The sequence below is a fragment of the Perissodus microlepis genome, chromosome 13, assembly GCF_051167445.1.
Source record: "Perissodus microlepis isolate ML-2025 ecotype Zambia chromosome 13, ASM5116744v1, whole genome shotgun sequence".
Lineage (NCBI taxonomy): Eukaryota > Metazoa > Chordata > Actinopteri > Cichliformes > Cichlidae > Perissodus > Perissodus microlepis.
The window spans coordinates 24,505,352-24,516,805 of NC_140473.1; the positions used below are offsets into that span (position 1 = coordinate 24,505,352).

General features: G+C 38.7%; 1 protein-coding gene across 1 annotated transcript; it reads right to left on the minus strand.

Annotated features, from left to right (window-relative positions):
- Window positions 1-3,171: 3,171 nt before the first annotated feature.
- Window positions 3,172-9,175, minus strand: etaa1b (ETAA1 activator of ATR kinase b). Its single transcript, XM_084949277.1, has 6 exons — window positions 8,853-9,175; window positions 7,919-8,047; window positions 7,661-7,719; window positions 7,141-7,250; window positions 5,582-7,020; window positions 3,172-4,370 (listed from the first exon to the last, which is right to left on the minus strand). Exons 1-6 carry the CDS (start codon window positions 8,983-8,985, stop codon window positions 4,258-4,260), a joined length of 1,983 nt encoding a protein of 660 aa, XP_084805403.1. The 5' UTR covers window positions 8,986-9,175; the 3' UTR covers window positions 3,172-4,257.
- Window positions 9,176-11,454: the final 2,279 nt, after the last annotated feature.

Genomic DNA, 11,454 nt, shown 5'->3' on the forward strand with positions numbered 1-11,454 from the left:
GAAACAGACATGACACAGATATACAGACTGATAAGAGAGAAACAGCCAGAGATAGAGTGTAAGAAAAGGTGAAAAAAACTGATGTATGTGTGATATGTATTAGTCATACTCTGGGAGGTAATCTGGGAGCTATGAAAACACTGTTTAGCCTTTCTGCAGCATGGCCTCACAGCATGGGAAAACGATTAGAGATGCTATCTCCACTGGCCGCTCAGCACTTGGTTGAGGGAGGCAATAGCTACCTCAGGTCATATTTCTAAAGATGTTTAATTTATGTTTGCTGTTCTTGGAGTCTGTTTTGCGGCACAGTGAATGCACTTAGAAAACCTGGCTTCATATTAATCTGCTGCAAGTGTATTGGTAATCCAGCACACTAGTATGCCCCCAGGTCTCATTACTCACTTCCGCAATATGAACCCCATGCTGGGAGAAGTGCAGCAATAAGAAGAAAAGAAAGGAAGGGATGAAGATAGTGTTCGAGCTTGAGTTTCCTTAAGCAGTAATAGCAAACCAACTATTTAGACAGAGTCTTCTGTACAAGCCATAAGTGAGATGAGTGTGTTGCATCACTCGGTAGTGGAAAACCACCAGTTATCCCAGCTGTGAGTGGGTTTTCTGGGTCATTTTTGCTTGGTTCTAATTAGATAGTCATTAAAATTAATCTAATGACAATAGAATGTTTCTGTTTTGCATTGGGGTCAGCCCACATCAATGCAGTATGAGTCATGTGAGCTAACGCGAGAAGGGCTTTAACAAGGTTAACTAAATAAAATAATAATAATAATAATAAAAAAAAAAACTATAAAAAAATGCCTTACTAGAATTGTTAAAATGTGAAAGTTACCATAAAAGTTAAAAGTCGTGCTGACAAGAATGGGGAAACAAACAGATCAACAAGAACATCTGTGGTCTGAAACATCAGCCTGTCGACTAGTGTCTAAACTTGCAAACATCCCTTAGACATGTAAAAAGAGAGGAGTGGTCACTCAGATCAAATGGGGCAAAACCCCACCTGTTGAAACATAGTGTGGTTTTGCTTCATGTGGGTGTAGATCTACATTCAAAGTGCTGGAAAACAATAGTACAAATATAGAAAATTCAGATAATCAGAGAGAAGCAGACACACACACACAAAACCCTAAGGAAAGACACTTTTGATAATTAGGGTGTGCACACAGCAATTGTTGTAGTTTAAATAATTTAAACTGTGGGGTCAACAGAAGACATCTGTATAAGGAAGTGACATCAAACCGGAAAGCTGCAATACTTTCTGTTGCCGTCATCATTTATTTTCAAATAAAATGCCCGCAAAGATAAGGAATCTCTGTTTCACAGATCAAAAAGCCAGCACAGACACACAAACACACACAAAAGCTCCTTCACGGCAGTTTTTGAGGGCACAATCGTTGACTTTACCAGCACAGAGGAAATCCGAGATGATTCCTTTTTTCATATCTTTCATCAGTGCAGAGCTCAGGAGTACTGTGATGAATGACAGTTTTGATCTACTTCATATAAATGCTCACACATCAGTGGTGTATAGTTGGATTGAGCCAAGAATAGCAGCCTTTCAGCTGTCATGCCATGAGCATTGCATTCCTAGTTATCGTTGCTGATTTTTTATCTTAAGAGTAAAGTAAAAGTATCAAAGCTTAAAGTAGTCCTTTACATTTTGTCTACCACTGTTTTTTTAGAGTGCTTAAACATGCAGCTGTGAATATCCAAACGATCTCAACTTGCCTTTTCAGTCGTTTTCAAAGTACAGTATATTTATTCTACTTGCTGAATAGACTTCTTTCTTCTTGCTTGTTTAAGAAATGACTGTTTTCCTAATAGATCAGATGACACAACACAAATCTGTCCGTCATGCACTCTCCCTTTCTCCTAAATTGCTACCACACCATCCTGCACCCTTCTCCATCTTCAATTAGCGTCTTCACACATCACTTTCAAGCTGCAAACTCTCCTCTTCCAAAAATGAAAACATTCACATAAGAATAGACAGTTTAAACAGGTGCTATGGTAACATAATCGTCACTGGGGCAATTACTGCCTTATGCCTGACTAACAGCCATAAATCATTCTCCCTCTACAAAGAGAACGTTGTGGCTCTCCACTCCCATCCAATAATCAGAAATTGCTCCATGTATGGCATGACGAGCGGGTGCTGAAACAGCCCATTCTTCTGCTTGGCGGACAATATTTTACTCTCTATGGCGACATTACTGGGATCCTTCAGCGAGCTTGATATTGTACCTGCTCTACACCTGTTAGCTTTAGCCAAGGGTTTCATCAGATAGTTGAAATAAATACTAGTCATCATCATAACCATAATCATAGTCATAAAAACCAGAGGCCTTTATGCTGTTGCCAAATTGCCCTGCCATCTGATTTACAGTCAAACTGGGCGGGGAGGGGAAAGAGATAGGGCAGGGAGGTGGCTGGCGCCTCTGAATGGAATAAATACTCAAATACACACACCTGCAGACCACCCGTCTCTCTCACACACATATACACACACACACCTGGGAACTCTCACAGGCATGTAATGGGTGGGAATGGTCTTGAAGGAGGAACGCTGAGGAATTCTCTCGGGATTACAAAGGCGAACATTGTACTACCCTCACGCACAATATAGCAGCTGTGTAGAATGATAAGGAGTCAGAAGACGAATTAGCTTTCATATTAAAATAATCCCTCATGTCTAATAACAACAATATTCTTCATAGCGAGGCTACTGCATGCTCACAATGGTTCTTCTTTCTGGGCGGCAACTTGTTGAAAACAAATTTGAGTATTTGTGAAATGGGCCCATCATATCTGCTTGACCTGTCAACAGCCCTGAAATACATAGAGGTTACAGTAATGGACGCCAATAACTCCAGTGAGGAGGCCGTCTGTGTAAACTCAAAATCCTGAGCAGCTGTTCAATACTACAGGGGTGTCGTTGATGTTGCAAAAAAAAAAAAAGCCTGAAAATGTGAACGAAATTAAATGAAACTGCTACAGACCATTAGCAGCCAACTGTATTCTGATTTAACACAAGACATGAACATAATGAAATTACTGGGGGAATGAATACAGCTACGTTTATCATGCTGTTTTTAAGCAACAGGTACTGGAGTCAAAAGTATTAGGATATATTGAAGCAATTAAGTAGAAACAAAGTAGTCTATTTGAAAGTTTTATTTGAATTTGTCACCTGTATGTCACAGGTCTGCCCTTTACAGCACAAATGATGAAAATATGATAGGAAAATGTAGTGTGAGTTTCTCATCTTTCTCATTTTCATCCTGTCTGGATATAAAAACAATTTCAAGCCTTGTTTTTTTTTACTCCTGTTAAACTTTTTTGAAAGGTGCATAGCATAGCTATTACAGTACACTTTGCCAGCGGAGGCCACAACGTTGTCTTTACAGTACAACTGTTGATGCTGACCTGTGCAAAACTGAAAGGAGAAACACTGACGTGAGCAAAGAAAGCACAGAGGAAACACAAATAAGAATCATCTATTAAATGTTCAGCTTGGCCTCAAAGCAAAGATTTGGTGCTAGGTTGTGTTGATATCCTTTCATTTCTATTTCTAATAAAGTAAGGCTTTTTTCATTACAAAGTTATGAAGACGAATGAATATTTTAAGTATGCTTTAAAAGAATTGTCAGGCACTTAAGCAGTCTTAGGAGACCCATAAAACAGAGAACACAGCAGTTAATGCTAATGTTCGCTTTAAAGCGAAGGCATCCATTTCTTATGGATAGCTTCAAAAATACACTGTTTTATGTGTCAGCCTTTGATGCTACAATTTGAAAAGTGACACAGAGATTAAGCTATTTACTTTTTAACAAAAGCAAAAAGCACCAGATAAAAATGTTCTATCCAAAATTGGCTTAAATATCAGAAAGCAACAAACAGAGCATTTGGATTTTTTTTCCAAGCTCGGTGGATGTAAACTATATTTCAAAGTAGTGAAGAAGTTTTTCTTTACATTGTCACAGATGAGATTCTGTAACAAACTGTTCCTAAAAAATGCTTACCATGAAACACATTACATTAGCAGCAAAAACAGCCAGTAGTAGGTTCTATATGTGCGGAAAGCTAAGTACATATCCCGGGATCAGGTCATGCACTGAACTATCAACAGTCCTTCATCTTGGATACAATGATCAAAAAACAAGAAATTTTGAAAAAGGGCTGAACCACTTGTATGAAATGTAGAGTGCATTAAGTTGCAAAAAATACTGGCAGGACGAAGTCGCTCTATGGCTTTGTGGCAGTCTGCATTCGCAGTCGCCTCCTGGCCAAAGCTTCCTGTTTTTTCCTCTCAATCTCTGCAGCAGAGCACTTTCCTGTCATCTGGCTTGTGACAAAAACTGGAAAGAGGGAAAAAAAAGTGAAAAAAGTGAGAAAACTGAATGAAAAAGACACAATTTCAGCTTGGTTGTTGCATGACCTCGAGCAAGTTTTCATTTCTAAACATTAAACTTCTACTCATTTGGAAGAACAAAAGAACCCCAAAACATCCAAGTCCAAAGACAAATAAATAAATAAATAAAATCTGTCCACAAATTCATTGGCAATGATGCTTGCTGAGGTTTGGACCCTTGACAAGATCACAAATTAAAGCCACAGTGCGCAGTTTACTTGCTTGGGGGGAAATGGTTAATGTGCACATGCACCGAACTGTCAGTGATTATAAGAACAACATGTGACATCTGTTTTACTTGTGAATTGTCAGTTAAATATCCATTCTTAAAGCAAATTTGATGGAATAGCCATGGCAGACAAATGCATAGAATTAAACAAAACAACTAATGGAGGTGTATTCAGTTACTGGACATTTGACTGAGTCTATCAAAGCAAAGCCATTCTATCTAGTTTTAGATTTATTTGTGTTGTTTTTAAGAAAAAGTATCCGTACATAACACTCTTGGTGGCTTTTTCATTGACAAACATAAAATCCTGTCTTATAATATTATTAAATGTTCAACCTATTCAAAATTTTTATTCCTATTATCTTTGAATATACAGTTTAGCACAAAGATTTTACACATTTTAGATGTTTAGATTATTCTCATGACACAGTACTATCAGAGCCTGACTGGTGAAAAATTAATTCTTAAGCATAACAACAAGTCCAGCCATACAGCCAGAGTCATAAAGAACTGTCTTTTTGGCAGAAAGAAAACACATTTATTTAATATATTTTTCAAGGGAGACCTGGCCAGGACAAGGACTCCAGCAGCAGATGTTATGGCCCCCACACAGCACTGATCTCAGCAATAAAGAAGTCAATGTAGGATTGCTTGAAGAGACATGAGACACTGAGACAACTTAAATCCATAGAGGAATTGTGGCAAGCTCTCCAAGATCTTTGGAACAGCCGATCTGCCAACTACCTTGGAAAAACTGCATGCAAGTGTGAGAACTGGTGCTGTTCTGGTTCAGTTTAAAAAAATAATTATTATTTATGAATTATTTTGGAAAGCACGCCCACTATAAAAACCCTAGCTTTTTATAAAGTTGCATACATAATATACTTTGATACAATTCGGTGGTAATCATCAAAACTTAGACATCATACCTTTGGTGCTTATGGCTGCTGAGTCAGATAGATTTCTTTTGAAAGCTGTGTGATGGCTCTTGGCGTTGTGTACTGCTCTGGCCATCACTGGCTGTTGCTTCATATCCACATTAGCATTTACAGCCTGGAAAGTTCCAGATGAATCCCCACACTGACTTAATGTACCCAAATTTGTGTGGCTTCCTGGGAAGCTTTGAGACATCTGTGATTTTTTGTTGGCACCCTTCATGGGAACGTTCCATCCTTGGAAGTTCACAGTTTCATAACTAGCCCTTGGTAATGAGTTAGAACGAACAAAAGCACAAGGTGATTGTCTGTTAGTGCTGGCACCGACGTTCCCAGACCGAGTCATGTTGATGGGTTGCGGCCCTGTGGTTTTCCGTTGTCTGTCTACATCAATATCTTGTTTTTCTTGGCAGTTACCGGAGCTCACTTGGAGCGACTGACTATTGGCGATCTTCTCCACGCTGTCACATACCTGGTAGAGCAGTGCGTCATCATCCCTATCATCCCACAAGCTGTCTGAAATATCTTTAACAGAGTGTTTTCCTAAAGAAGCCCCTCTGTGATCATTAGTGACCTTGTCAGGTTGAGGTGTAGTGGATGTCTTTGCAGTTGCAGATTTCTGGTCAAACATCTGTGGCTTGGGTTGTATAACGGTGAAGTTGGACTTAGTAGAAACCTCTTTGGCCATCTGTGACCGCAAGTTGGGGTTTGGCTCTAATTTGAAAGTGTTTCGGTTGGTAGTCTTCAGTTTGGGACAGAGTTCCTGGAGTGTCAGTTTTGTTTCAGAACTTTTCACACTGCAGCCAGGCTTGCAGTTTAGGTTTGAAGGCTTGTGTGCAGGGATTGCATTTGCAATGGGTTTACGAACAGGGGTAGAGTGAGTAGTGTTTGTCTTAGTCTCAGACTGAAAGGTGGTGTTAGGATTGGTGTCATGTTGTTCATTGGGCTTATGGGTCATCGCCAGCAAAAAAGGGTCATTAAGTAATTCATCATTCTCCCAGTCATCATCAAAGTCATCACAGTTATTTGCACTACAGCTATTAGTTCCCTTTTCTTCAGCAGGATGTGCAGCTGTGCCAGACTTTTCAGCTGATTTGAGCTCTGATTGTTGGTCTTCGGATAAAGCTGCATTCACAGGTTGGCCTCTTATTTCCTGTGAACAGGTGGATACTGCAGAGCCACGGCTTAGCCATGCACTCTGAGTGGAGCAGTCAAACAGAGCATGCAGCTCTGCCTCTATCTGGTCTGGTGCCGATGGGTACTTTAGGTCCTTCAAGCTATCATGGAGTGACGATGGTTTCAGTTTTGTTTCAGAAGTGTTCAGACATTCATTAAGATTGTTGATCAAAAGGCTTTCTGAAGTTTCCTTATCTTGCTGCATGTTCTCATCAAACTGCCTGGCGAGTTTCATGAGGTCCTCCACACTGCTTTGCCTATGTAGACAAAAGGAAAAAGGAAGACAGACACTTATGAGGACCCATACAGGCTGCATATGGTGGTACATAATAACAATCTATAGGGACAGTATTTTGGTCAATATATTGATTATTCACCTAGAGGATTTCTTCCTGAGTCTTGGCTTTTGAATCTCTGGTGTGGCGGGCATGGCACTGTCACCGATCCACTGCAGCAAAGAAGAGTCAGTCCTTTCTGGTTTTACATCCTATAAAAGAAACAAGCACAAGGTTGAAGTGTGTTTACAGATATGTGCTAGAAAAGACTGAAAGTCTACCTGTAACAAATACAAATAAATAATAATTTTAAAAAATACTTTAATCTTAATAACTGTACAGTACTCTGTTTTTGTAACTATTGTCCATGATGTAAATATTTTTTTCTGTAAAAATTGTGTGTGTTTCTGTTCTGTTTGTATATGTGCTTTTCTTCTGCTGCTGTTACAACCACATTTCCCCTTGTGGGACAATTAAAGGATTATTCTATTTTATTCTAAATGAAAATTATTTTTTTTTCTTATTTAGTTTGTGATTAATTATATTTACCATGGCATTTAGAAATAACCATTTTTGCCAAATATCAATATGAAAATAATAAAAAGCTGAAAAAACAACAGACCTTTGGAGCAATGCGGTTCACAATATCAGATATTTCCACAGCTCTAGTGTTCCTGAGTCCTGAACCCAAAAAATGTGACAATAACACACATGATAGAAATTAGCAAAGTGGTGACTGAAATGAAAAGCACAAGCTTACAATTGCAATTAATTTACTATAAAAAAAAAAACTATTCAGAAATCGTTTATGTTGCCATTCATTTAGAACCTGCTGATGAGATGTGCCAGCAAGTGTGAGCTGAGTGTCGGTGTTGTTTACCAGTATGAGTCTGAGTGGGAGATGTGGAATCCCAGATGATATCTTGTGAAGGTTCCACATCTCCTGGAGAATCTCCATTAGCCAAGCCGGGGTATCTGCTGCAACCTCGATGCTGGGGACTTTGAAAATCTGTGCACAGAGATATCAAGTGCCACATCAAATGAGCTAAAAATAAATCATATTCAACTTGGTAACGTTAAATTTACTTACATGTATTTATTTAGCACCGAGTCTTTAGTTACTTTAAACTTTATGTTAGACATATCAGTAAAGACAAACAGGAGAACAATAAAAGATGTATCGTGATGACAGTTCACACGTTAACAGACTCTCTTAGTGTAGTCACAGTTAAAGCCATAATAATATTTATATGATAATTTCCTGAAAAAAATACTTGCTGAACACAATATAAAAGCTGGGAAAATGTCTGGTCAAAAACTTGTGTTTTGAATCTTTCTATTTTAGCAGCTTGAGGAGGATACATAATGGTCATTTAAAGCCTTGTCTCATTTGAGTCACTGCAATATAGCATGACAAGAGGGCTGGCTGCATTAAAAGGATATATACCAGGATGCACGCAACATGTGTTTGTCTAATTAAAACAATCCAGCTATGAGAAAACAATTATTTAGATGAGATAATGCATCATATCTTAAAAGATACTCGAACATGTGGCAACACTTTCTGTATATTCCGAATGCAGTTTTTCCTCCCTAGACAGTCTCAGTACTTTACAACTGGTTAGAGTGGAATTAGTGGTGTGTCCATGGTGAGATAACACCGCCAGCTGGCATGTTGTCACTGTCAGTCGCTCGTTTTGATCACCTCATGGCCACCTTTACTCTTCAGTGTATACAAACACTAGTTATGGTCTGTAGTTAAGCTCGCGTTGAGCCGCAGATCGTCGCCTATATTAACAGACACACAGCCTCACCTTTAGAGACGGGCGTCGTTGTCGTGTCAGGCATCTGTTTTGCTGCTTTCGTGTCTTGTGTTTTTTTGTAGCTGAGTTTGGAGACAGTCCTCCACAGTTCAGTGAACTCAGCATGCGTCCTCGCCTCTGACATGGCTGCACAAAACAGCGGCGGTAGCAGCAGCAAAGCCAACTCTGCGTTACATCGTTTTTTCAGCACTTTCCTTTGTGGCTTTAAACATTGCGGCTAACAATTTGCCTTCGAGAGATTCAATGTTTCTTTGCAGAGTCTTGTTGTGTTCGCTCGCTCACTCAAAGCTAGCCGCCATGTTTGCTTGTGACGTCACCAAACCTACGGCTGCCGGGTAGTTTTTTCGTAGCTCGTTTGACTTCTGGCAAAGCTAAAGCCTGTGACAGGTATGTACGAAATGATTTCTCTGTGTCCTGAAATATTCTTAATAAGTTATATTTCAGCTCTGTAGATATATATTTAAAAATCTACTGTATAAATATGAGTAGGTTTACTGGCTAAAGTTCACCACTTCATTCTCCAATTTTAAATTCAAAATCTAGGCGAAGGCCTTCTCTTAATTCCACTATATTTACGTGTCATATTCAGTTTACTATTCTAGCATATAAAATACAATTAAGACTACACTAAAAGAGTATAATTGTGTGTCGCAAAGCGCAGATGGGCAAAATTAGTTCATCTTCTCACAGCGAAAAAGATTATTGAAATACACCGAGATGCTACAACATTAAAACCACCGTTGACAGAAAAAACTACCCCTGAAAGCACACTAAACAATTCACAGCAGCCATTTTTATATGAATTTCAAGGCAAACATGAGTGGTACTAATCACATTAATAATTACATTGAAAACGTTGATGTCTTTTCCACAAAATCGAGTTTAGAAAAAACTTTTGCCCTGTAGGTTCTACTTCTACCATCTCTACTGTAAAATAATTCATGCCATTTATGTCATAATGTCTCTGTCCAAACTCCCCATATCATGTTCTACTGAACTCCCTCAGGATGCATGGGAACAAGCCAAATCCACAGAGGCTTCACTCTGCAACCTGCAGGATCGCCAGGATTTGCTTCTCATTTTTCTGGTGCCAGAAACCGCAGGGCACCATCAGAGGTCCATGCCCTGACAGGTCAAAGCTGTTTTGGTGGCAAACACGATACTGGGTAGGTAGGTGGATTAATGTAGTTATTGTTGTTAATTGGTGTATTCCTTGTGGTAATGCACCAGAAATAATAATTCAATACTTTTGCCTCCTTGGGATTTACTTTTACAAAAATGTAATTTGTACTCTGTCTTGTATACTATAAAATGGTATGCCCCAATGAACAAACAAAAGGGGAAAAAAGTCATGTTTTACTTCCTGGCAACATTATTCAAGGCATTGTGTTCACTTGAATAATGTTGTTCAATGTTACCATTGGTCAGAAACAGATATTACAAACAACTTGTTTATTTCAAAGGTAGTGATAGCCCAGAAAGGGATCCTTAAATCTAAGTTTGGAAAGGCTGGTTTAAAGCAGTACAATAAGTAAATCAGACAGCTGATTAGTTGTATCCAAATGTTTTTTCCAGAAATGTAATTAAGCTTTTTTGGGCGTTTTTGGAACACTTTTACACTTTACACCTGTCTTTAGTCAAAAAAGACCATATTACATGGAGTTTGAATTGAAAAGAATACACATAGTTATATTTCTAGACCTTAAGATCGAGAGTCAGGGAAACTATTAAATACAGTTTTTATTCTGGGCACAGGGCCATGCTTCTTTTGAGCCAAGGTGGCTGGTGGGTCAGGGGCTTATCTTTTGTTTTAGTTTGTTAGGGAGTCAAAATCTGCGTCCAAGATTTATTCTCAGATGAATTTGAACTTCTAATTAAAACACATCAGTCAAATGTGACATAAACACTTGAGCTATCTAAACACGGACACTGCCTTCACACAGCTTTTCTGACCTTTTAGCGTTGTCTCAGGCTGTTTTTAATTCAACTTGGATTTTTCTTGATTTTGGCTGCTTTTAAGGGATAGCTTAAAAATGCCTAACACACATTTTGCCTTGATTATCATATTTTTGTTTTTTGTGAGGGCTTTTTCATGTTTTTAATGATGATTACTTTGACTTGTTAAATATTCAAGACTTTCATTCAGGGCTGTTCTACATAGTTTTTACAGTTATTGTTACCTATTACGGTATTCAGTCCGAATGAAATGAGTCAGGTCTTGGAATTTGTTTGGGACTCAGCTAGGCCTTAGTCATATCCTTTCTAACTGTATTTGGCTTTTTACTGAGTGAACATCAGAAATGTTGGCTTTTTGCATGCATACGTCATGGTCGAATGAATAATTACTTCAGTGGTAGCAGGTTACTGACGTACAAGTTGATGACTCCTGATTATTCATTATGTTTCTGAAACTGCTCCATGTTTCCACCATCATCATCTTCTTATCTCTGAAAGCTGAGAAAAGGAACTACGTGATGAATGGTGCTGTGTTTATTTAACCATGTCATGCGTGACAGAGTTTCCACTGAAAATGCTGCATGACTCCATTGATGAAAAATTAAATGTGTGGTTTAAAACAAACACACACACAAAA